General features: G+C 46.1%; 1 protein-coding gene across 1 annotated transcript in view; it reads left to right on the top strand.

Annotated features, from left to right (window-relative positions):
* The window catches only part of LOC119383277 (Down syndrome cell adhesion molecule-like protein Dscam2), a 573,655-nt gene that overhangs the window by 422,838 nt on the left and 123,210 nt on the right, over nt 1-27,607 (top strand). The window contains exons 7-9 of the mRNA XM_049411927.1: nt 11,273-11,542; nt 15,048-15,458; nt 27,148-27,306. Of these exons, the coding sequence (XP_049267884.1) occupies nt 11,273-11,542; nt 15,048-15,458; nt 27,148-27,306 (840 nt within the window). The remainder of the gene's footprint in view (nt 1-11,272; nt 11,543-15,047; nt 15,459-27,147; nt 27,307-27,607) is intronic.

Below are 27,607 nucleotides of genomic sequence, written 5' to 3'. Positions count from 1 at the left end.
TTAATTACCTTACATGTCAGTGTCCCTTTCTTTAACTATTGACAGCCATTTTTAATATTTTGTTGCTGCTTGGCTGAGAAGGATTACGAAGAGCTAGGCATTACTTTGAAGAGATATTGAAATGCATATTTAAGAAATCGACAGAATTCTGCAAATTAAATTTCAGTTCATCCATTTAGAAAACCTATTAAAGATATTGCAATTAACGAATTGAAGCCGCTGTGTTTGCTTAGAGGGAATCTTGAGGTTAGTACGAATTCCATGCGTTTCTTGATTGCGAGACACAACACATCGACATTCCAGTTACATTTATTCTGCACTGCTGGCCTGAAGAGTCCACCTATCTTAGGTGAAGAAAGAAACAGTCTTTCTCTCTGATTCGTACACTTAAACGCTTATTCTTTCTCTCTGTGCTAAGAAGGTGCTTCGTTTCGAATTAAATTGAACAATACCGCATTTTCTGCGAGTTAGATACAATTATGTCAAAGCTGGTGAAAGTTTGAAGTCGAGGTTTTTACGGAAGCTATTCTGGTCAGGAAGTAACATCATAGAATTAAAAGAAGGACGCCGGCCATGAAAAAGAGAATGAAAGATGTTTCGGCTCCCCTGACGGGAGCCTCGTTCCCAATGTGAACCTGGCTCCCATTCTGAACAAGGCTTCCATCAGGAGAGCCGAAACGTCTGTTTTCGCATTCTTTTTCATGGTCGGTGCCCTTCTTTTAATTCTATGCTGGTGTAAGTTTCAAAATTCCTTCGAAGTTTTTAGACTTGATGTGCCTGAACGTACTCGCTAGTATTTGTTGTGGAAGTAGTAACCGCTTCTATGAGTAATTTTACTCAACGATATTTGGATATTGATAGTTCACACACTCTCGCGGCCATCATTGGGAAGGTGTATTCTTTAGTCATTCCAGTCACTGACACCACTGTTGTAAAGCTTTTATTCGCAGACGTTCAAACGTTGCTGCTTACAGTTGAACAATGTCTGCAAGATCACATGAGAAATCAAAACCCTGTATGTTCTGTTCAGTAGTAGAAGCGTGCAATACAGGGTGTTTCAGGGATTGTGTCTCAATATCCTCATAAATCAGGAAAATGCGATATTTTCTCGCTGCCTTCACAATCGCTTTTTCTGTAGCGGCAGGCATCTTAAGATGGTTAAAGACATCATTCGGGACAATAATTCAGAAAGTTAAATTAATATCTTTTTAATTAGTGGAGTTAGGCGGCTATGTGAGATGGGAAAATTTAAGTTCTTCATGCGAAGAACCCATTCCAGCTTTGAGATTTAGAAAAAGCACTCTCTAGTAATAATTGCGAAGTAATGAAATTTAACCAAATTCAGCGGCGAAACTGAAACCGAAGCACCGATGGCGCAACAAGCAGACGACCAGAATGACGTCACTGTTCAAGACAACGATTACAGAGGTGTAGTTATTCCGCGTTCGTTAAAGTATGTACGCTATTCGTGCTATAAATGCAAGCGCAGCCCGCACACCCACACAACGAAGTCGGTTGATGGTTGATGTAACGACGCTGACTCATTCTGGACGTCTCAGAAAAATATGGCAGTTGCGCTCTTACGCGTTTCGGTTTCAGTTTCGCCGCTGAATTTGGTTGAATTTCATTACTTCGCAATTATTACTATTGGGCCGTTTTTTCGAAATCTCAAAACTGCAATGGGCTCTTCACATGAAGGACTTCAATTCTCCGATTTGGCATAACCGCCTAACCCCATTAATTAAAAAGTCAGTTGATTTAATTTTCTTATTTACTGTCCCAAATGATGTCTTTAACCACCGCTACAAAAAAAGCAGTTGGGAAGACGTCGAACAAGTATCGCATTTCCTTGAGTTTTGAGGATTTTCGGACACATTTCTTGAAACACATTGTATATTTACAGTTCGTCGACGTCCGGAATTCAACTCGCATGCTATCTCTGGTACAGATTTGCGCGTCTACCCGGGAAACAAACAAACAAACAAACAAACAACAGGAAATGTCAATGTATAAGTGTAAATAATTCCTCAGATGGACTCCCTCGCGGGCATGACTCAATGTAAACACTCAACTTCTCCGGCCTGTCCTGTCCTCAGATTGCCGTCAGGAGCTGCTAGCAGAGTGTTCTGCAAGGAGCTCTCCGAGGCAGTGAGAACGCTGCAGCAGGGTTGCTGCGACAACCAGGAACGAAACCGTGGCTCTGCGACGCAGCGAAGCCAACCGGAACATATTTTATGTTGTTCCTTGCCTTTGTTATTTTATCGGCGCAAAGCCGTGTGATAAAGCCTGGAAGACACCTCATAAAAGACCTCCTTTGTTCCGCTTTCCCAAAATTCGTTTCCGCTTCCGCAATAAAATGAAGTAGAATGACAAAGCAGGCAACAAGTGAATATCTTGAAGAGCAAGAATAAAAGAGGAAGAATGAGTAAATAAACAGAGTAAGGAAGGTAGGATGAAAACATGTCGAACAATTGAGTTAACGTGGAAAAAAACGCGGAAGTTGGAGCGAAGCGATATTGCTGGATGCGCGCTTCTCTGCGTATACACCGGACCCAGTGCGCTCCGAACCTGGAGGTGAAAATGGAGGAATCGCTGGCGCGATGAGATCGGTATTGCTGCCCCCCGCTTCTCTCCTAAAATATCGAGTGTTTACATCATCTACACTTCTGTGAGTGTTTCTCCTTTTCGACATAACTTGCCGTGCTCGCCTTGCATCACAGTGAAACCATGTCGCGTATGACTTCCTTGTTTTTCTGCGGTCACGCAGCCAGTCCGCATGGCTTCCACGCCAGCCATTTCAGGCTGGACCGTTTCACTGATAAGAGTCGCATGGTATGCTGACCTTGTGCATTCCTACTTCATATAGATGCCGTTGCAATACCGCCTAGTTATCAGATAGTGCCTTAAGTATTCTGAATTATCAAAGACTTTCGACAGCGCTGGTGCGCACTGAGAGAGATAACGAATGAGAAATGGCCGTGTGGTTTTGTGTGTACCTTGATAAAGTTTGTCAACTAACAAAACTGATAACGAACATTGTTATCGAATTGATACAGGCCCAGTTCAACTGAAGAAAACTCGGGATGGTGTTGAAAAATAAAAGCTCCTACTAAGCTCTTACTATGAACGCTTTATACAAAGCTGCTAGGACATATTGCGTAGATGATGTGATGGATCTAGTGGTCTCAGAGAAATGCCTTTATGCACAGTCGACAGTTTAACAACAAAATAAGGAAGAAGCTTTGACGAAGTAGGCTGAGGCGTTCTTACACGAACCGTTTTGCTATCTAGGGTAAACTCAGAAACTGAAGCCAAAACAACGTCGTGCGACCGCCTGAAAGGCGCAGTACAAAAGTATGCAGAGGCGCGCACCGCGTGTAAGGGCGTATTTCGCCGGAGATCATAATTTCGTTTAGTTCATTTTACTGGGGCAAGGATAAAATATGATGACGGAGCTTGCAAGTTGCATGGAGCATTGTTCGCATGAAAGCAACGAGGATTTCTTTCCCGTGTCGCCCTTGGAAAGATGAAAGAGCGGTGCGAGTCTCGCAATGAACGCACATTGTATGGCGAGACAGTCGTCGTCGCGAGCGCCGCTATCCGAAAAGAAGGCGCACGCCTTTGTTATCCCGTGCGTGTATACATACCTTGCTCATAGCCAAGCTGTACCTCTGGAAAATGTGATTGCCTGTATTCTTTCGAGAACTGAAGGATAGACTAGAACGAATCCAGCGCTCAGAAAGGACGAAGTGCTTGTTGAGGGAATCCTTCAAGATGGACGACTTCGCATTTCTTCTTACCGCTGCATATTACAGTAAAAGAAAAAAAAACAGTGCACCGTCTCTTGCACCTGAGGTAATATTTTTAAGACACTGCAGCAGAAATAACGAAGCCTTTTTCATAACAGCGCGGCAACACCGGATGTCTGAAAGCCCGTAAAGTGCAATTATAATAACCTTTATTCATAATGTGCAGTAAATAATCTTGGACGTGCATTTTAATCGCAAAACTGAAGCGGCAGCCAGCCTTACGGGCATTGGTCGGCAAGCTCACTCATGAGTCGACTCACTCAGACTTAGATCTCGCCGTGAGTCTGAGTCTGAGTGAGTCCGGGTGAGTAATATTTTGGTGAGTTTGAGTCCGAGTGAGTCCGGTTGAAGAAAAGTTCAGAGAGTCTGAGTCCGGGTGAGTGCAGTTGAGGAAAACATTGGTGAGTCTGAGTCCGAGTGAGCCCTGAGCACAAAATATATTTCCTGAGTGAGTCCGAGTGAGCTCCACCTTTTGTTGCCGACTTATGGTCCTGTCTACTTCGGCATTACTACCCGCCTTACATCGGCTTACGTTTATACTCAAGTCTATTCACACATATCTCCGCAAACTATCATTTATGCGCCACCTCAATATTTTTGATCAGAAGAAAGTTAGGGGAAGGGGTGCCATGACCCCCCCCCCCCCTCCCCCGCAAACTCTTTCGTGGGAAGTTCTTGATAAAAATATTTCGTGTGAGTCGCGTACTTCATAAAAATGTCCTTACAGGGTTGATATATGATAATGATGACAGGTGCTATATGATGATAACTTGTATCTGAAGGTACAAGATCAAAAGGCGTACCGTAGAGCACGGATTATGTGAAATATTGGCATTAAAGCGAATTGACACCATGATCGAAAAAACTAATTTTACGCCAATAAACTCATGAGCCGACTCACTCAGGCTCACTCAGGCTCAGATAAAGCCGTGAGTCTGAGTCTGAGTGAGTTCGGCTGACTAATATGTTGGTGAGTTTGAGTCTGAGTGAGTCCGGCTGAGAAAAAGTTCGGTGAGTCTGAGCCCGAGTGAGTCCGATTGAGGAAATTTTTGGTGAGCCCGAGTGAGCCCTCAGAGCAAAATATATTTCTTGAGTGAGTCTGAGTGAGCTTCAATATTTTTGCCGACCTATGGGGCATGCACTCACAGGAGCAAACGTCCCCGGTATACAAGCCCCACGGGAAATACGAATTGCTGCTCTGCAGTGCGTGATCCCTCCAGTTTAATGAACGGCTGTGTAGGCTACAAAACCCACGACGGGCAGTTAATTAGACGTTACGATTTCTGGCTAAATGAGAATTTAATCTTTCTTCCGATCTCGTGTCCTGGGCACTTTTTGTCGCCGATGGGAAGCTTTTTATCAAGTGGACAGGGCTCTGGCCCTGAATAGGAATTGAACAGTTGCAGCACGTACGTCTAAATATACTAAAACGTGATTGGTCAATACGAGCAAACTAACTTATTTATTTGTACGCACTGCTCTATTTCTGAATGTTTCAGTTGACTGTAAATGACAGCGTGCAGAACGGTATTTAGGCTTGCTTGAGGCTCTGCAAAGAAAAATAAAACAATTTCGCAATTGGCACTGGGAGAATTAAGCAGAGTCGGCTGCTTGCTACCAGGAATGAATGGACTGAAGGATTACAGTGAAATGAAAAGAACATAAACGACATAAAAAGCAACTATCGACAAAAAAAAAAAGAAAGCATTTTCGCCGGCGTAAGCTTCTTACGCGCCGTCAGCGGTCTTGTGCCACGAGAAAATACTGAGAAGTATTTTCTTAACGCTATACTCTGCTAATACGGCAGCGTCATCTTAAAAATGCATAATCTGATATTCCTTTCGTGACATCGTTATACGTACGGCTCTTCGCGGTTTGCTAAGCTTCATTCTATCGCGTTTCTGTCTTTTCCTTTCTTTTTTTTCTTCAGCGCTGTACTTTAGGAGTCACATCCGTCACCGTGAGCGTTCGATTATTTACGCTCGGGGAGTCCTGCAACCTGCTCTAAGTCTTAGGAAATAATACGCAAAATATGCGTAATGGCGTGGCGAACGTCCGCAAACACACAGCCCCAATAGCGCACATTAAACGTTGTCATTTACCACCTATCCTATACATGAACAACCCGGCCGTACTAACTTCATTAAAAAACAATTGCTCATTTTCTTGCAGCTGCGATTGGATGCAAATTCGTTCAAGTACAGCTCTCGCAACACAGGGAACACCAAGTGGTAAAGTGGTACCACTTGGCGCTCCTTCCTTACAGTGGTATCTACCTTGTTTTATTTATTTGTATTTATTTTAACAGCGAAGCTGTTTCAGATGCGAAGGCATCTCTTGCTCGGGGGTATGTCCCGCGGCGTGCTAGTCCGCACTCACACTACGCATGCGCAACTCTCCTCCTTCCCTCTCTCCAACAGCTGCGCCTTACTCTCTCCACTTCCCTACCAGCACCTGCTTGCGCTTCTCCTGCGTTCTCGCTTCTGCTCTCGCGACGCATGCGCTACTCTCCTCCTCTAGTCTCCTCTCCTTCAAGTGGTAGAGCGCTGCGCGCGTTGAGTCCAGCGCTTGCTTCGGTTTACTCCTCTGAAATGCAGGGCTCGACATGCCGAAATTCTCTCCTGCGCAGCGCCGCGATGAGCGCCACAGCATGCGCGTCCCCTCCTCCTCTCTCTCCTCTCCTACGCTGCTCCCCTCTCGCGCGCCTGTAGACCGCGTTCCCCGCTCGCCCTGTGAGAATTACCGGCCAGGCTAGAGGGAAGACACGACGCGCGTTGTGTTCCTCTTCGCGTTCCACGACGCGAGGTCGGTAGCATGCCCGAGGTCGGTAGCATGCCGAACGAACGCCAACTGAACGCGATCGTGCAAGTGCTCCGGCTTCGCATCGCCTCATGATCCCCTTTAGCGGGAGATGGTGTAATTTTTTTTTATTGACCCTTCACCGGCGCCGGCGTAACGTTGTTCACGTGTCGTTGGCGTGTGGCGAGAGTGAGGCTCCGTAAGAAGGTCGGAGGGCTGCGCAGTGCCGAGTGATGCCTGGCGGAAAGGGTGGAATGCAGTGCCTTGCCGAGAGGGGCGATGGTGAAGCTTGATGGAATGGGAGGCGCGCCAACAGGGGCGAGGGTGAGGCTCGGCGGAAAGGGCGTCAAAACCCAGCTGTTTGCGCCAAGTAGGTCAGTGAGGGGCTCTGTGGAGTATAAAGGAGGGTGTCAACCCAATCGGGGGCTCGCTCTTTCAGAATGGCCAAGACTGCTCGTACTCCCGACGAAGAAGCCGCCCGACGTCGGCAGTAGAAAGGCAGTGGCCTGACGAAGGGCGGCACCGGCTTCATTTTTTCGACGGCTTTCACAGAGTGGAGCGCGTTATATTCTTGCAGAATTCAATATAGCTGTTGGTCTACATCGTCAGTGTTTCATTCTGCGAATTAACTACTGTGTCCTCAGGTGAAGGATCACACTATCCCAAACATTCACCCATAACACTGTTCACCTGGCAGCGAAAATGTTTAGAAGTCATGGAAATCGGGTGCCTCCTCATACCATGGATTTAATTATTTCAGTCTTGTCAGAAACAATAAGCTGGCTCTTGTTGTTGTTATTATTATTATTATTATTATTATTATTATTATTATATTATTATTATTATTATTATTATTATTATTATTATTATTCGCTCTTAAAACATTTCTTGGCAGGAGTAGACCAGGATATCTGCATTGGGTTTTTGTCCTCCTAAATAGTCTCGTTTCCAGAATCAATGCATATACGAGAAAAAATAATGTAGTAAAATAACCATTCGTTCAAGCACTCATTCAATAAGGACGCATATAGTTTTTTCGCGATTAACAAGAATGTATTGCGATGAACAACGTAACTGCAGGAATATTGTTCATCGCGACCAAATACCTAGACGAACCCAGTATTTCATTATAAAAAATTCAGGCATTTCGGTCTTATTGTTTGATTATTCTCGCTTCCTCGATCGCCATCGTACAGCTTGTCTGTATCTTAGTACTTGGTGACCCAGAATGTCTCGAAGACAAAGCGTCTACTGATATATTGTCTCGCATCACAGGGCTGCTTCAGATGTAACGCAGAGGACATGAGATTACCACCGCGACCGGCTATCAATCCTTTATACAGCAGCAGCAGTCTTCATATTTTATTCCACAGCGCTGGAGCACTGAGCGTAATTCGATCAGTGAGTGGCATCCAGAGATACTTTTCTTTTTTTCCCAACAGATCTGCGCGAACTCGGGAAGACGGCTCTGTGAGCGCGTTTGTTTCTCGAAAAAAAAAAAAGCAAGCGCTTTTCTCATGTGTCTGATTTACTTTCGGTAGACAGAAGCAATAGCCGCCCTGACTCATTGGCAAGTCTATTGTGGGGAGAAAAATTGTGTTTGAAAACGTAGTCAATAGCTGAAACCGCCGGCAGTTCCCTGTACGAAAAGAAAATGAAAGTGCGAAATCTAAGTCTCGCCAGTCGTCGCAAATGTATGCCAGAACCTACCACACCACAAACAGGCGGGTAAATAAAAATGAACTAGTTGTCCCCTTTTGTTGTTTTTTACGTATTTCTTTGCCCAAGTGAGAAAAACTACCGAAAGTGATTGATTCCTCTGGTATAGCAAGAAGTTGAACTTCTTCACTACATGACGAAAAGGAACGAGTTAAAAGCACTCCGAGTGTGTCACGAGTAACCTGAAAAATATCGCTGCCTATCACTGAAAAATAACCAGAAGAAATGTTGAACAATAATGGTACGCTAATTTGTTTTACAGCTAGGTAGTTATTACACGACGTACGAATGTGCCAGCAAACAAGTAGAGGACCACGGTCTGAAAGCGACAGACGATGTAAGTGAAAAAGGGTTATGTCTGTGCAACCTATGGCATGTGATTTTACGGTTACTCGAGTTTTTGCAAAATGAATGTAGGAACAACCAAATCTCCCTCTCAAACTGGTTTGAGCAGCAAGTCACAACTGAATTCGTCTCTCGAGTGTTTACTTTGCTGAGCAGAGTAAACACGAGTGGCACTGTGAGGGGCTAGAATACTAGCTGGCTCATAAAACAATGCGCATGCAACTTGAGTTTGCAGAGATCGATACAAAAAAAAAACGAAAAACAGTTGCCTTTCGCATGAACTTCTGCAGACAAATATAAGCATAGTATTCAAAGAAGTAGTTTGTTTACCGAAGCCTCGGCAAACCTGAAGTTAGGCTTCCGGTTTAAAATCTCAGTCAGGAGACAAAAAAAAACAGGTCCAACATGATGTTGGAATCTAAAATTACCTGAAGTTCGTGTCAATTGTCCAGATAGTAGCAGCAACGGTGGAACGAGCACAAACTCATCACCTTAGCCATTAGCTCTCTGCGACACGCGGACGAAGGCAATGCACGGAAGAGGGTAAGTTTAACAAGAGATGTATGCGCAAATGAGTGCAACCCATGTTTAACGCATTTAAGATTTTTGTAGCTTTGGTTTCACCACAGAGGAAAGAAAAAAAAGGTTTAGGAGGGAGCGCACGTAGCGTTCACAAGCCAACCTCCTCTGAAGGCGCGGCCTCCTCCTTTCCCGCTGCTTTCTCCGCGACTTGCTTACTGGGTATTTTGCCTTGTTTTATTCCACGACATTCTTTCTTTTTGACTCCATGGGCGCTACAACCACGCAGTAAAACATCCCATAGTCAACCTGTGCCACTGTGACAGTGCCACGGACCGATTACGCAATGTTGGCCAAAGATACGCATCTTCCCAGCGACTCGCGTTGCTGTCTACTCAGCGAGATAGCCCCGGCTAGCGCCTGCTAAGTGTAGGAAACCGGTAAATAAAGGACTATATATTCAAAAGAATTGCACCACTGAATATTTTTCTCACCGCTTTTCAGGCAAGCAGATGAAAAAATCTCGCAATACACAAGCTACTTTAGGCTAGAATGAATGCGTAATTAGACAGAAATTAGCTTAAAACGGGCGGCAATTTGATAAAGTGCTATAGTTATTCATAGCGAACATTCTGCAACGCAAATGCTTCTTTACCCGTTTAAACGTATCCCAAAAAAAGTTGAACGATAACATAAAGTGCAAATATAATTTAGCGGGTTTCATAGAATACCACATAATATCACATGCATTGCGGGGATGTCAGGTAATACACGATTTCAGTGAGACGCATTTTCCAGAATCAAAACAACTTGCTTACTACGTAAACAAAGTGGAGAAAGCAAGTTTCATGAGTTGGAAACAATCAGCAAAGTGCTTGGACCGTGGCCACATACTGATAATCAAAGACGCGCAGTGAGCACTCTTCGTCATTTTTTAATGGACACAAGTTCAATGAACTGTTTATAGTCGTTATTACTGCTCCCTTTAATAGTGTTGAATTAATAGTGAACATATCTCATAGTCAATGTAAGTGCACAAAAAATAAATTATATGTACGGACTCTATCCGCTATATGTACTGGACTATGCCCTTTGAATCTTCTCATACTTTATACGACACACATTGTATATGTACATAGTGCTTCTGATTATTTTTTATTTTCTTATTCTTTTATTCTTCCTAATATCCTTGTCTTTATGTATTTCTTCAATAATACTATCATGGTGATGGGATAGCCGGCTCTAACGTAGCCTACCTTCCCGTATTTTTTTTTTCATATATAAATAAAATATTTAAAAAAAGAAACATTAAGAGCGATTAAGCGAATGCGCACTCACGCCTGGATTGTTCTTTCGCTTGTGTTCCTGTATTGCTTGTAATAAAAACATCAGCGAAGCGCGGATTTTACCCGCACTTCTTACTCAGGAGCGAGACGCTCCCAGCGTGGTCGATGATGTTGAAGACTGAGTCCGGTGCATGACTTCCGGCATGTTTCGTATTATCGCTTAATCCATCGCTCTTATGTTCGTCTTTGTGTTCTCTGTGTTCCTAGAAGCACTGGTCGCTTCAATTGTTTGTAAGAGCTTTCTGTCACCTTATGACGCCGTAGTTCATCATTTGAACACTTTGCAAGGCGCCAGTGAGTGTTGTTGTTGTTGTTGTTGTTGTTGTTGTTGTTGTTGTTGTTGTTGTTGTTGTTGTTGTTGTTGTTGTTGTTGTTGTTGTTGTTGTTGTTGTTGTTGTTCATACACTCGGCGCAACCCACTCCGGAGGATCGATCATGAATCGAACGGTGCCTTGATTAAGAAATTAACTAACTTGCTGAAAGAATTGGTTTCAAAATTGGTTGAAGGCTACAAGAATTAAGTGAGGCGTTCTTGTTTACTTTTTTTTTTCATTTTGCAATAGTTTCTCAGCAAATATTTCTCGATCTCATTGCCACTTAGAGCCAGTGAATTCATTAGCGGTTGCGTAGCCAATCGCTCTCTTGGGTATGTGCCACAATTACAGGAAACGTGTCTATGTGCGGTGTCAATTTGGGTACAGTGTTTTCGCTCCGGCTTCCCTTTTTTTGGCGCAGCGCCCCTACGTGCTGAGATCATGCCCAAGCGGCTGACGGTGCGCAGCGGCGACGACGTGACAGTGAACTGCACGTACGCCGGCGGACCCGTGCACTCGGTCCACTGGCTCAAGGACCAGCGGCCACTGCTCACCGACCACCGCGTGCGCCAACTGGGCCGGCTCGTGCTGCACGTCAGCGGATTCCGGCGCGCCGACGCCGGCATGTACCAGTGCTTCGTCTCCAACGACGCCGACTCGGCGCAGGGGCACGCGCTGCTGCTCATCGAAGGTATCCATTCGTGACACATGGTAAACGAGGGGAGGCTGTGTTTCCCAAAGGCAACCGACTAATAGACTTGCTGTGCAGCGCTGTGGTTTAGATGAAATATCAGTGCATCGTGTCGTATCGAAAAGGATGGAGTCGTCACTTCAGGTACTCTAAAACCCACTGGGATTTTTATATGGAGTGTAGGCACTAGTTAACCTTCAGTGTTACAATTTCTGGTTTCGTAGAAGTTCTTCTTTTTAGGCTAGTCAGTGAAACATGCATATCAGAAGAGGCACCACATACAGAGAAGCCACATGAAACCATCAGATAATGACGCCAAAGAAAGGACAGGGAAGAAAACTGCAGTTTTTAATTCTAGTGCAGGAATTATTAGCTAAAGCGGAAAAAAAAACAACTTGTGGCCCGTGAACCAAACCCGCAACATTTGCTTACGCATGACTAAATCGCTGCTGCGTTTTCTTAAGGACACCGGACTGATTCACCGTCTGTGGTATCAAACGCGGAACTGTTACGTCGGCTGCAAACGTTATTTTTCTCTCCTCCTCTCTAGCTTTTCTTGCCCCTTCCCCAGTGCAGGGTAGCCTACCGGGTTCAGCCCTGCCTTTCTTTTATCCTCCTCCTCATTCACTATAGCAGTTTCATAGGGCGGCGGCTGTAGCATCGTCCCCTTGCGTGGGTATTTATGTATGTGCACAAGATTTAAACCTGAAAGCCTGTAATGACCATGGCCGCGAATGTGCAAAAAGACTTCTGGCCTAGTGACGTAGTATACTTCAAAAGGACAGTCTCTTGGGTTAGTTCGTCTAACAAAGTCACTACTACGCGAAATATAGTAGTAACTATGTTAGTGACGTAGTATTCGTGAACATTTCGGCGAAGACAGCTCACCAGACGGTGCCAACCTGCTACACTCGAGATACTTGTTAGACACAGAGAACAAACACGAGGAGGGTCACTTATAATAACTAGTGGTGTGCTTGAATCTACCGAAAAGATGTGTTACGCTCAGTTTTAATCCCGTGCTAAGACACTTTCTCCACTATGTTTGCCTGCTGATGCATATTTTCTTTTTAAATGCGAAGCATTTCTTAGCGAACCTCTGGCACTTTGAGCGTTTCTATCTACGTATCTATCTATCTATCTATCTATCTAGCCGCCTACGTCTGGGTGCTCTCATGATCGCCTCCTTAACTTGGTGTAGACCAAAATTTGCATGGGAGGGTAAGAGGATTTGACGAATATAACTGCCGGGTCATCACATGAATTACGTTAAAATCATGTCGCGCACGTCGTCAAACCCTTTCCACTAGACACGTGTGGCACATACCCGTTTTGCCACGGGCCGCGGTGTACGGGTATGCGCCACAGGTGATTGACAGTTTATATCTACCCAGGAACGGCGAGAACAGACATTGGTAACTTAAATGCTAGAACGTTAAGGAAAACCAACATCGGCCGCGTTGACTCAACGAATGGAAAGATGAAAATTAGGATCCCAGCAGGAATCGAACCCAAGCATTCTGCGTGCCAATCAGGCATTCTACCACTGAACCACGCCAGGTCTATAAACTGGTTTGGAAAAACAGCCTACGCAGGTGTAATATCGGTGCAACGTCAATTGGGGTTGTGGTGCTGGCTATCTAATTTTACAAGATCGCAATAAACACTACATGATGCTCCTACGATGTGTACTCCTACGATACAGGCGTCATATCAGATTAACGTCTGTAGCTCCAGTGTTGGCTCCGCTTTTATAGCAGTCTAATAAACATTACATTTTTATTCCTATGATTCAGCAAGCTACATTGAAGCATTGCTCGACCCCGGAGGAATACATTAACGAACGTTACATATGATATCCACACCACCGCACCGTAAAGTGCACTTCGTCCACGAGAACGACGCAGTGTCCTCTTCATTTCTTACGAGGCTGGGCAGTATATCGCGGCCTCATGCTGACCGAGGATGATGCCAGGTTGATTGACAGCCGCTCTGTAGACTAGGCTACGTAGGCCACATACGCCCAGGTATTCGACGAATACTACAAACGCCATCCACTGATGTTGGTCTACGTAGCACTATCCAGGCCTACCAGCCTCGACGGCCTATACCTCACCAACACGAAGGGTGGGCTTCAGGTTCCGACATGTCGCCGGCTCTGTCGACAGACAATTTGTCGACGAAATGACCGAGGCATCCACGAATCTTAACAGCTCCACTATACCACATACGTCACTACACATGGACCCCTCCTCACCATTATCCTGTAACAAATAAGTCATGACCAGCTGCTGGTGCTCACTGATCACGGTGATGATGCCCTTGTTCAAGAATTGTCAAGACCGTCTTGCACACATGCACACGGGTTCGTGAAACGTGCGTGCGTTCTCGGGACACGTATAAGCACTACGTATCAGCTTACCGCTTCTGGTGTTGGTAATACCCACGTTGCCATTGGCAGCGTTACCCAACCGTAAACAGCTGGCTATATAACACATATGCGGATCTTCAACATATATATGTGTGCGTGTAAAATTTATACAAATCTTTAGCCTCATTTTGTAACGTGTCGCTCAATAAAGAAAAGTTACGCCACAGTCGCCTACCCGCCGCTTGCTTCGCATAACATCGACTCTCACGGTGCGTCAGATCTGCCGAATTTTTTTTTCGGTGTTGACGTCATTCAAGTGCGACGTACGGTGGCGTTGTGACCTTTGCGCGACTTAATGAACGTATCATCACATGGTTGTAACTGTAGAGAATGCAGGAGCCAAACCGGTAAAAATTGGACTCCTTAGTGTGCGAACCTATGCCGAGCAAAGGAAGTAATACAGTACAAATATAACAGGGAGCACACACTGTCGTCGGTTGTCGATAACAGGATCTGCAGGTGAAAGCGCCGGTATTTATACATGCGACGTCGTACAATTCAGCAGTTCCCTTTCTCTGCGGTACAGCGTTATCACCGGTCTCGCCTAAGTTCCAGAACGAACTCAATTACTCGCGCCGTGCACGCAATCTGATTAGAACATTCGAAAACACTCTAGAAGATTTCAATGCATTCTGGCGTGGCCTGCGCCGAGTAATAGTACTTGTAAGTTTCAGCCAGTGACACATGACCACAATGAAAGCAGAAACAAGTACGCGTGTCAATGTGACATTGCGTGGATGCACGTGTTCCTCGTATCCTCTATTATAACCTTACAGCCTTCTCAATGTATAAGTTCGTAGCCTGTCATTCCTATCGCTGTCTGTTGCAATTGCCTGCCTGGCAGCACAGTGAAAAGGGCAAGAGTTTACGCGTACAGCTAGCGCCACCTGCAGAAAAGTAATAAATCTACACACCCTAACAAGATTTTAGTTCTTTCGAGCCTCGTGTGAAAGTAGAAAAGCAATCGCTACATTTCGCTTCCGACAAGCGACGGTTCTGAAAGGTTCCATGAGCGACGAAAAGTTCATCGCAGAGTGCAGTGTGTTTTGCTACAAGTGGCGAATGTCTTCGCAGAGGTGGCCCCCGCGCTGCCAGACGTGTTCACGGCCCAGGTTCACGAACCGGGCCAGGGCGTGTCTCTGCGCTGCACAGCCACTGGGTCGCCGCTGCCCCAGGTCTCGTGGCTGGTGGACGGCGAGCCGCTTGCCGAGCGACGGGACGTGCAGCGCGGCGACTTCGTGCAACCCGACGGCGCCTTCGTCGTCAGCTACGTCAACATTAGCGCGCTCGCCGTCACCGACGGCGGCGACTACACGTGCGTGGCGCGGAACGAGGTCGGCGCCGCGCGCCACACGGCGCGCCTGAGCGTCACGGGACCGCCGTTCATCCGGCCCGCGCGTAACCTGACCGTGGTGGCAGGCAGGCCGCTCACCCTCACCTGCCCCGTCGTCGGACACCCCATCGATGCCGTGCACGTCGAGAGAGGTCAGTGTGTTTCCAAGATACCCTCGAACCTCGCTTGAATGCAGTGAGGATAGCCAAACGTGATCGTCAAGTGTGCCACTTACGACATCGAACGATGCCAGCGAATATGAAGACGATAGTTGATAACAGTGTCAATTTGGGCCTGTTGGTGATGCATAACTGTTTACGTAGCGCAAAAGTTTGACATAGGACAAAGAAGGGACGAAGACGAGCGCTTGAATGTTGAAAGTTAGCGCTCGTCTACGTCCCTTCGCTTGTTCTGTGTCAAATTTTTGCGCTACGTGAACATTTATGAAGACGATGCGGACAAAACCCGCCCAGCCGTTCAAGCCGGCCATTTGCGCATTTCCACAGACGCGGCATGCAAAACTACGCGAGCAGAGAAAATATTCCCAAAGTTGAAAAAAAAAATCGCAGGCGGTGAACATTTATCCGGAACTCTCCGCCACGCCGTCCCTCGAAGCCTAGTATAGCCGGTACTCTAGGGCGTAAAACTCCATAGCAATAAAGTACTACTTCTGAACGCCGCGCAACGGCGTAATGCAATTCAGCTCCAAAGCCCGCTCGCCTTAACCTACGTCTTTGCAAATACGCACCGATCTCCGCGGTTCGTGTGCGGCGCGGAGAATAAATGGCCGCTGGAGGGCGGATTCTTTCAACGTCATGAAACTGCATAAGCCAAGCGAGCAGAATAGTGCCATAAGAACCGAGTTTTGCTCTAGGGATAGAGGGAACACCCGTTTACTGAAATTTCGGTGATGGTAAGGCGTGTATTGAGATATAAATTTATGCCGGATCTTCCCTTATGGTCTTCCTGCTACCTGACATGTTTACTCTGACGACGTAAGACGAACCTACTAATTTTTACTTAAAACGTATAGCTTCTTACGCACTACCACCGTTTGCAGTGAGCATAGGCAGATACGGCGTATCCCAATAGCTGGTACTTCTGGCGAAAGCGTTCATTCGCTTCAGCGTAACGATGCTACGAAATTTTATTTTGTTACTTTCACCTTTGCTCTCACTTTTACTTACTCGCTGTGACCGAGCTCGCCGGTTCACACCCACCTCTAAAAAGAGTAGTGTTTCTACCGTACGAGCGATTTATCTTATCATCGTCCCTTCGTCACTTCCTCTTTTTGCTCCTTGATCGGATAACCTCCGGATTCCGGCAGGCCGCAAGAGGAGGTGACAAATTATCCGCACTACTCCCAAAATCGAGACGGCAAAGTTACTGGAGCTGTCGCTCTTTCGTGGCCCGGATGAACCTAAAATGGCGTGCAGAAAAAAAAAAAACAGAGCGGGCAGCAACCCGGCGTACGAGAAGGAGACAGAGACAAAAACAAAACAAAAATTACAGTAACTTACGAAGGGCAGCAAAGTAAAAAAAAAAACAGGATCGCAATGAGCGTTTTGCAATTCTAATCACCCTTCCTCTCACCCCTGCCATTCTCATCTGATTGGTGGTTGGAGGAGAGAAATTTGCATTCGTCCGTAGCGCTGATGTGCCGGGCGTTCAGGGCCATGCAAAAGCAAAACATTCTGCAGACCACGTTAAAAAAAAGAAAGGAAGCTTAAGAAGTGCGATGGTTTCCTCGGAGCTTTCCTCTCGTTGCGCCTCGAAGAAAGGATCTGCGTATTAGCGGAGAATTGAGCTACGCTACATGGTGTCGGAGAGCCACACTGGCGCCCTCTGTACTCCCAGCAGATTCTTTCCTTTAGCTCTGCGTTTTGTTTAAAGCCGAGTAAGAAAATGGCTGTCCAGAGGAAACGCTAAAAAGGCAGAGAAAACCGGAAGGAGCCTGGCTGCCGACTACAGTGTCTGCTTTGTTTCTCTCTCTTTCTTTTCTTTTCTTTTGCGCGAGTTGTTGAAGAAGTGCAGCCGTTTACCTCTTTGGTATGCGCTGCATTTACCACTTTATTCGCAAAGCATACAGGGCCGCGAAAAAGAAAACGTGAGGCCATAGCAACGGACCGAATATTAGTGAATACATTAGTTGTGTTGCCCAGGTGTTTGGGGCATCGTGGACTGTGTGCCACGTTCCTCTTCGGCTCATAGTGATCCTTCCTCTGCTTACTTGTCTTCTGATACCAGAACACAGACGAAAGACGCGCCAGTTTTATTTATTTTTAGCAGCGAAGCTATTTAAGCTGTCGGTAACTTGTGCTCCGTCGTAAAAAAACTGTCATCATCATGAACCGGCGCGCGTGCTCTTCATTCTCTTGACAGTGAACCTCTTTAAGCTATGGGCAACCCGTGCTCCGTAATGCAAAACTCCTCAGGTGAGTATGCGCCACAGGAATTGGGCAAGCCCCACCACCGTGTACAGCAGGTGCGAATGGATGGATGAATAAACTTTATTTTGGTCCCTCGGAACGCGCCCTAGCACGTTGCGGGCCGCTCCCACGTCGAATGTCAAACAAAAACGAACACGTGAAAAGAAGGGCGAGAAAGAAAGACATAGAAAATAGAGAGAAAGAAAGAGAATAAAGTCGTAAAGAGATAAAAAGAGAGAAAAACATAGAGAGAGAAACAAATAAATAGAAACAAAGAAATAGAAACAAAGAAGGGAATAGAAAGAAAGAAAGAAAGAAGAAGAAAGAAAGAAAGAAGAAAGAAGAAAGAAAGAAAGAAAGAAAGAAAGAAAGAAAGAAAGAAAGAAAGAAAGAAAGAAAGAAAGAAAGAAAGAAAGAAAGAAAGAAAGAAAGAAAGAAAGAAAGAAAGAAACAAGAAACAGAGAGAAATATAAAGAAAGAGAAGAAAGGGAGAAATGAAGAGAAACAGGGAGGGACACCCAGCTTCCTTCAGGCTTGGCACCACTAGTGCGAACCTGCCACAATTTCTTTTATTTATGCGCATAAGCAGTGGTTGGAACGTGGCTAGGCGAGAAGCCGCTTGAACAGCCACTCGAACTTGCGACACGTGTGCCTCCTTGTTGCAGCGAAGCTGAAAAGTTGTGACATACTTCGTCAGCCCAGTGAATGTTTTTTTTTTTTTTTTAATTCAGATACCTCAACTACCGTAATTATCAAGACAGTTGTTTCTTTCACCTGCCCAGGCTTTGTTGGATATGTGAGAGTATGCTTGATTTATTTGGCCACAGTTTATGCTTACTTCGCAAAATACTATGCACTATGACTATAGAGACGATGCAGGGGAGTTCTCCTTAGATTATCAACTTTTTGATTATTTCATTTGCGCAAATCCTACCGCGCATTTCATTTCAAGGCATTTTCAGCGAAAGATCAGGAGGAATGGGTAGGCTGCGGTTATCAAAAAACTTGAAAGAAACCTGAGAACAAACTTGGGTTTGATTTAGCGAAATAAATACCTTCGCATTTAAAATTCCCGGCAGTGCATGGCACAACAGAACCAGAGAAACCACAGGGACATAACGCGCAGTTCGATCTCTGTCGAGAGAGACAGAAACCAATCGGCTTTAGGCTTCGCGGAATGTTGTTGGACTGGGCAAATATTTGCCCATAATGATGCCACGCTTCCGCAACATTTCTGTTGCCATGATTTGAAGACGGCAATTATGTATAACGGAAAGCCGTGCTCTGAAAAAATACGTAGACTCGCCCCACCCCCCTCGTGTTATGGGCACATCTTCATTTCTTTGCAAGCCGTTGTCTGGAAAAATGACAATTTGTACAGGATCTCATAATTCAAGCTTCAAAAATAACTCGACAACAAGCCCAAGAAAAGAAGCAGCAGTAGGGATGACTGCTTCGCGTGTTTACTAGAGAGTTTTGTTTCCCTGGGGTCTTGGATTCCAGTTTCAGCTAGCGCTATCTGCGTGCGTGTGTGTGCTTCTTTTTTGTGCCGTAGGTTCTTGTGCAGTTTTACCGTTCTTAAAAACTGACTATCAACGTGCCCAGACTGCCCCTGTGGTGAACTTCAGTTACGTTTACTATCCGGTGTAGTTGGATATTTACGAAACACAGTGCTTCAGCTTCTGCTTCTAGTTTGCGGCCGCTATAGAGGCACTGGTAGTCCGTCCCTGCCAGAATAAGAATGCTATATTCAATAAACCGGTGTCCCCCGTATTACCATTACCACAGTCTCGTTGGATTCGGAGCCGCCACGTTTTATTTTTACTATACGAGCCGTCTCGTTCGTTGTAAGTGCATCGCTCCGTAGCTTAACGCGGATAGCGGACACCTGTTTTTTTATTGTGTGCGTAAAATAACGGCGACGAAAACTGCACAGCAGCAAGCATTTTGTGATCGCGAGCTGCCGTTCGTCGTATAGCCGTGCCGTACTCCTGAGAGAGGCCTAGCGACGCCGTCGGCAACAACGCGGTATACCGACGGGGCGGCGCGATTCTTCGCCGGTGTTGCTGAATGTGTGCTGCTGAAGCGTTCGTGCACGGCCGCTCGTGGTTCGCGTACGATTAGGTGCATTTTGCGGACTCACGCACTGTACTGCTAAGGCGGATACATCCCATGCGACAGAGTGCCAGCTGATAAACAAAATTCGCTAATTAAAAAGGCATTGAATGTTAGGTGGGTTTATAGTAAAAGACGGGTGTACCTCAGTAGTATCTATAAGCCCACCGCAAATATACACGTACGCCATGAATGTTTGGTGCATAATTACGCGGAAAAGGAGTGTCCCATCCGAGCTACATTGGAGGTCAAGATGTGGTGCCTATATATACTCGGTGACCAAAGTTTGGTTGTGAAGCGCGGATGGAACCAAACTTTGGTTGTCAGTTTGAGTGTTGTATTACTTTGCGAATGTTGTGTGCATGTTTGTGTACGTGTGATCGAGTTTGCGTGTTTCGATGCTAATTTAATCAAAGATTCTCTGGCGCATGGTGCGACAGCGAAAAGCATTTTTTTTTCAATGGTTATAAAAATTTACTCCCATACGTACCTGGAAAAGCTCCCCTATGGATGTAAATAAATACTCCCCTCAGTCCATCCAAAACCTCCGTCCTTAAGGGGGGTAAATTTTTTACTCCCCTGGACGGAGTATATAAAACCCCCATCGGGGCGTGCGCTAGAGGACAAGTCCATTTACACCCATCTCGGCTCTTTTTTGCTTACAGTGTAGTCGCGGTTCCTGTTGCTCGCAGTGCAGCGGCGGCCGCATGTTGGTTCAATCTCTCTCGTATCGGCGCTCGCCTTCTCTCTATACGTTTGACAACGGTGGTTGCATGGCACAAAGAGACAATTTAAACTTACTCATTCCAGCAGCTTTTATTTTCTGTGAAACATATTCTTTGCTACACCGGTGGCCGGTGCGAGCTCGTATATAGAACTCGCCATGGCGACGGGTGTGGCTGTGCGAGTTCGCTACACGCCGCCGGCTTGGTACCGACGACGTAGCGAAGCCTTCTTACCGCTTAGAAGTTGCAGCCGGTGAAGCATCGGTTCGGTGACACTCCGAGAAGCAAGCGTTGCCGGTGGTCGGGGCGAGCGCGTCGCCGGCACAGCTCTCACACCGGCCGCCGGCCGGCTTGGTGCCGACGACGTAGCGAAGCCTACTTCTTACTGCTTCGAAGTTTTAGCCGGTGAAACTTCAGAAACAACCCGCTGACGATCGCAACAGCTTACTTTTGTTGCCGATGAAATTATTCTTCGCAGTTCTTCGTAACTCTGCACGTTGAAGCAAGGTATCCGTGGCGTGTCGGAGGCTTGCACTCGTGTGCATGGGCACTCCCGCTTGACGGGAGAATAAACACGGGACAGCCAGCTCGATGTGTTCGCAGTCGGACGCTGGCGCGAGTTGAACTTGTCTCTGACCAGAACGGTTCAGTGGAGAAAATAGTCCTACACGTCTACACAAACCAACCGGCCGTTGCAAATCCTCGCTGCAAATCGTCGCTGCAAATAGATGCCCGTACACACACGCACATTCACACACGCACGCACGTCACGACCAAAAATACTTTTTTGAACCTCCCATAGGGAGTTTCTAACCACGTGATCTGAAACTCCGTGGGGGAGTTTAACAAGGTCATGTCGTTCATAAACTCCCTCATTAAGCAAGGGGCGTTTTCCGACGACATGTGCCGACTTCACCCCGCTACCATGGAGTAAATGATTGGGGCATGGGGGTTTTAGGGGCTCATATGCTGGAAAAGCTCCCATCTCGGCTAATTTTCGTTTACAGTGTGTAGTATAGCGCTCCTCTCACAATGCAAACTCTGTTCATCTTTTTTTTCAAACATGAAAGTGTTTTATGCCGCGGTCCACCACGGCTCCACTGAGGTATTTCCGTCACGGATATGACGTTGTAAAATATAAAAACTAACAGATGGCAAATTAAAAGCTAGAAGAAAAAGTTTCATCACCGGGAGCCGAACTTACGACTCCTCGCTCCGCAGCGCGTGGCGCGAAACGATTAGGCCATAGCCGGCACGTTCTTTACCATACTAACGGCGAGCAATTTATATACACCATTTGCCGGTGGTGGTACTCAGAGATCGGTGGTACATCAGCGTGTTTTCGTCATCACTAGCGAGATGGCGCGAAGGACTCGAAGAGCACGCTTTAAAGGTCGCCGCCTCACGCGTCGCGATGAGCGCACGCCTCTACAGGGCGTGGTCGCTTGTGCGCGCGCTTATCTCGTGGTGGCGGTGGTTTGTACGTCTTGTGCTATCACCGAAAGTTTGCGTTGAGAGCACGAAGGTCACTTCGCTCGCTGCAGCGGCCACTTTTGCGAAAGGAGCGCGCTGCTCACACAAAAATAAGTTACAACTGTGACAGTTCGCCCTCATCTTGCATGTGTATGTTCGTTCCGTGCGTCCTTTCTGCTTGAGCAGCGCGTTTCAAGTTTCGAGCTGCTTGCCGTTCTTCACGTGACATTACAATTTGTTGCTATAGCATTCATTCCTTCGCCCTTGGGGCCAACGAATGCCCAACAAACGCTCAACTACGTCTGTGAAGGCACGTTTCACTATCGTGTTATTTCTATGACAGAGGGATCATTCATGTTTTTTTTTCCTTCTTTTTCCACACTTGGCTGCTACTGACTTCACTTGTTTGTATGCGATTTCTTCAATATTCTGTTGCGGTGCTACATCTGGCTTTCTCAAATAAATGGCTAAAAACGAGGAACAAGAGAGACGAAGGTGATACAGATAACTGAAAGTCTTTTTTTTTTAAGTAGAATAGATGCACAAAGCAGAAATAGATTACTTGGAAGGTTTCCTGAAGTAACTTTCTAACCGTGACTTGTTTTGTTTTTGACGCGACATTTCTGTATTATTTTCAGTTTTTTCAATGAACTTTCAGTTGTCAGTGAGCGCTCGTGTTGTCCCCTTCCTCTCTGTTGTTCCTTGTTTTTAGCGCTTTATTATATAATGAATTACCAACTCGCCAAACAAACCATTCTTTTAGCTTCTGTTCTGCTTCACTATCTAGGCACAGTGGCACTTAACCATTTCTGTGGATTAGCCAAGATTGTTCAGGTACGCACATACCCGGTGCTCCAATTCGTACAGCGACAGCAACTAGCAGGCAGCATACGCAATGCTGTGTGAAGAAACAAAGAACCATTCGTTTAAACGAAACGAGGAATCACAAGGGCGTGTTGCCTGTTGTCGTAATCAAAATTAACTGAAACAGTTGGGAAAGAAAATGCCCAGACTACTGCTCAATGAAGAAAGAGAAAGAGGAGGAAGAGGTAAGGAGAGAGGAAGGCAGGAGAGTCAATAAAATAAGTATACCGTATGCACCTATGTATTTTCCGTACTACGCATATATTGCAATCAAAGATCTCAAATTAAACATTGGAATGTGCCAAAGTTTCAATCACTGCTACAGTTCCGAGTTTATCTGCCAAAATCTGCTCATCTAAGCTTTCTCTTCGCTGACATTCTTGCTGACGACGGCCGTAGTTCCTTTTTTTTCATTACGCCCCTTTATATCCTGTTGAAGAGGTTGGCTTATAATATATTCGCACAAATACTTTTTATTACTTTCTGCACACTATGGTCATTCTACCGACTAGCGGAAGACAATGTCCCTGTCCAACAAACACGCGATTAAAATAATCTCTGATGCGTTTTAAATGGCACTCTGCCGAGGTCGCAATAAATTATGTATGCATATTATTAGCGGAGCCTTGAAGATTGCAATCAAAGCACACATGTCGAACAGTTTTCTGAAGCTGAACTAGCTGCGCGGGTAATTAATCTCTGTCATTGCTTTGTACAACAGTGCTTGTTCGATGAGGATAGACTTTTCCTTTCTTTATTTCTTCGTTCTTCGCCCGCTTCTGCACTCGATGAATCCTGATGGCCCAAGTGTGTATCTGGTCTTCTCAACGGCTCATGACAAGAAAGTTGCCATCCTATACGGCCAGCTCGAAACCCCTCTGCTTCAAGAAAAATAATTTAAAAAAAAACTACATTTACGACTTTAAGCGAGCGCTTTCCGCAAACTTCGTTTTATTTGATAGAACATGAGCATATACTTCCGAGCACAACTAATAATTCATTACTTATGCCGGTAGCTCCGCAATGAGCTGCGTCAAGCGGCACCGATTTATGTAAAGTTCCCATGTACAGCCGCGCTTTACGCGTCTTTGCTGTGTTTGTTGCTGCATGAGTATAGCAATAATCGTCCAGCACTTGCTTTTCATTCTTGTTTCGCTTTTACACAAACGACCCAGTGTTTTCTGCCGATGCTTTTACTAACTACCACCCATTAGTGTACCTATCGCTCCTATAGTAATTAAGCAGCCACAGTACAGGAAACGATGCGTCAGCTAGAGCGAAATGTAGGCTCTTGAGTTACATGACGCGCACTCCAGCCTTCATAAAGTAGATGCAACCTCTTTAGCATATGAACCTCGCTATATAGATGGCTAGACGGTGGGCACCAAGAGCATATAGACGATTACAAACATCATTAGGCTTCCTGCGTAGTAGTTCGACAGGGACTCATTCGTCAAGCAGGCTGTACCAGATAATACGCATAATTTAACAACGCACGAAAACTATAGTCTCCCTGCTTGGAAACTGCCAAAACCAAATGCGCTTCTTTGAAAGCCAGACTTGCCGTGACAAGCTAATGATTCTGTCGAAAGGCTCAAATGTGAAAGCAGTACGTACGCCTGTAGAGAGCGTAGCTAACGCGGCGTAGTCCGCTGTCTCTACGTAGCAACAACAAACTCCGCGGAGGTAAGCGAAATGGCTGAGACGCTTGCTGCTTTGTTTTTACATGTTACTGTTGAGCAAACAGTGTCAGGCTATGAATATGAATCAGTCGACAATGCAGTGTACTCTGTAATGAGCTAAACTGAGACGAAAAAGAAAGAACAAAAATTTTCTGCTCGCAGTTCTTCTTGTGCGGTTCCGCATTGACGAATACTGCGCGCCTGTACAACAATAGTTGCATCTAAGGTCCATATATTGCACGGTCATGTGTTTCGAAGACTCTAGTGTTTATTTTCCGGTCGCAGGTACCAGTTGATAAAGCCGAAAGCGCAAACAAAATGCCAGATAGTAACTTCTGCAATAAGAGAAAAAAAAAAAGAATCCTAATTTTATCACCGTCCAAAGTCCGCAATACGGCGGAGTGGTCTGAAAGTATCTTCCGACTCAGTAGCAGAAAACAACAAACTAAAATCTGAGGTTGAAGTACGACAGGGGGGTCGAAGTGGACCAAATTAAACTTTTCATTATTTTCTCTCAATATACTGGCCAGCAGAGTGGATCGGAAAAGAAGCAAAATATAATAAGACGGAGGTTCCACACTTCTTTTTTTCTCCCTTCTGCCAGCCTGCGTCCAGCAGGTTGTTGCTTGTGCCGTGTGCACTTCGCACGGTCTCATTTCTGCGAATGTGCAGCTATCGGCCCGCGAGCTTGTGTTCGACCCGCTAGTGAGCAAACCTTGCCTCCGCTGTAGCTGCTGCCGCGACAGAGAAAATGAGCTCCTTTCAGCGCCGCACTGCTGGAGCGCCCCAAGGTGGACTGGCAATTGAAATATGATTTGCCCCCCCCCCCCCCTACCCCCCCCCCCCCCCCGCCAGTGTCGTGCAGCCCGCGAACTGTCGGCGCAGCAGGGGATGACGTTTTCGTTTCGGCAGCGGCGCACCCCGTTTCGATTCTGTTCGGCTTTGTGTCCGAGGGATGTTTGCGTTATTAACGAAATCGAGTTCCTTTCTTTACCTTTCACCCGAGCTTTCTTTTATCGTTTCTTTTTTGTCCATCATCTTGTTTCCAGGGTGCTTGTGGAAGGGCACGTGCTTTTTTTTTTTATACGCTTCGAATTTTTCATTATCGTCGCTTCCTCGCTTTTGTCTCGCGGCTGAGAGACACGGTTCTCCTTCTCGAATGTCGCCCTCTGGCGTGATTGAAATGCATTAAAGTGTCAGCCTGCGCAGTGTTCCACCCGGACGTATTGATGGAGAGCCAACTCGTGCTGCGAAGCCAAGTTTGCCTCGGCGGCGCCCGATTTACCTCGGCTCTGTCCCGAACCGCTGCGCCAGAACTGTATTCTCGGGGCCTCCTCCCCCGTACCGGTGCTCCACCGAGAATAAAATTTGTATGCATAACGGAAGGAGCGCGTTTACGTTATTTTCACGCCCACTTCCTGGGGCTTGTTTACGTTTCCCGACCCGAGCGAGTCCTATGAACTCCTTATGCAAATGAGTAACGCGGGAAAGAAGCCGTCTCGGTACAGATATTCTGATTATTTTTGTCGCCATTTTTAGCATCCACAGTTGTGTGTTTTATTCGACGTAAGAAAACTGCGCCGCAGTTATTTATTTCTCTTAGCGCACACTAGGGTGCACGCCTGTTGAGAGGTTGGCGTCAAGTTCAATTCTTTGTAGCTCCATCTAGTGGGCAAGTGATCGAAAAATGCAGCAATGCTCATGTAGTTGTTTTCATCCGCTGGTGGAAGTCAGACCTGAAAGCCTTGGTATTCTCTAACTATGAGCGTCGCTTGAACGGAAGTCAAGGAGGCTGGAATTTCTTTCAGTTTAACCGGATACTACAGTGCCGGTAAAACATGTAGTGTCGTTGATTTACCGTTCTTCGAAAAGCGTTGTTTGACAACAAAAGCTTTTTGCCCAATCTCCCACTGTTCACCGAGTTCTCCGGAAGCAATGCGTGTGTGAACCGGAATTTCTCGCGATGTTTATTGAATAATTTTAGCCTTCCATCAGCGAAGCGGCACTGCGTGCTCATTCTGAGGCATTGCGTGTTGCACTTCTTTCCTTCATGCACAGCCTTCTCTATAAAAACTAGTGCCCGTTCACCTTTTGACTCCACAAATACTTAGGGATAGGACACATTATGCGCACTTTACAATGCAGCAAAAAGTTGTTTGTTGTTTTACTATTCCAAAACTTGTATCAGTACATTAAAAATCTAGCCAAACATTAACGATTCTTAAAGTTATGTTTATTGTAACGTTTCGTTTGTCCGAGTTTTTCGATATTTATTCTAAGGTACCGTGGTGCGAGATTACGGATTAATTTCCACCACCTGCGGCTCTTCAACGGTGCAGCTAAATATGAGTATATGAGCGTTCTTTCATTTCGCCGCCCTAAGCTTGAGTCAAAGGCGCGACCTCGAGCGCCACTCGTTAGCCGCTAAGCCAATCCTGCAGATGGTTGCCCACTTCGCGGGTAGGTTCCATACCTACCGCAGCAGCACGTATAACTGCCACCGCTCCTGTGAGGTGTTCTCTTTCCGAACGCTTTCCTTGTTGTTCCTCGCAGATGGCAAGCCATTACCGCAAGAGTCCCGACACACACTGGAAAAGCCTGGCACCCTGGTTATTCACGAAGCTCGCAAGGAGGACCAAGGCCCGTACCGCTGCATCGCCGTCGGCAGCAAAGGGGACATGGCCACGCGAGACATTTACGTCATCGTTGTCAGTGAGTACGCCACTGTACACCGTGTCGACATTTTCAAAACATTCAGCGCTGGGCCTCCATTATTCTCTAGTTTTCCTTTTTTAAGACAAAAGCCTTAGACGCCTCATCAAACACGAAAATTGACTGTCGGCGTCGGCGTCCCGCGTCGGCGCCGTGAACACGAGTGTTGCAAAAAAAAAAAAAAAAAACTCATCATCACGGCGTCACAGATCGCCAGAATTTGTGACGTCATCATGACGTCATATAAACGTGACGTCACATGGTGACGCCATCACATGAGATTGTCGCTTGGTCAAACGTG

This window comes from Rhipicephalus sanguineus, chromosome 1, assembly GCF_013339695.2.
Source record: "Rhipicephalus sanguineus isolate Rsan-2018 chromosome 1, BIME_Rsan_1.4, whole genome shotgun sequence".
In the NCBI taxonomy this organism is placed as follows: Eukaryota; Metazoa; Arthropoda; class Arachnida; order Ixodida; family Ixodidae; genus Rhipicephalus; species Rhipicephalus sanguineus.
The sequence above is the reverse complement of the archived record's forward strand: the minus strand, read 5'-3'. Positions and strand labels throughout refer to the sequence as shown.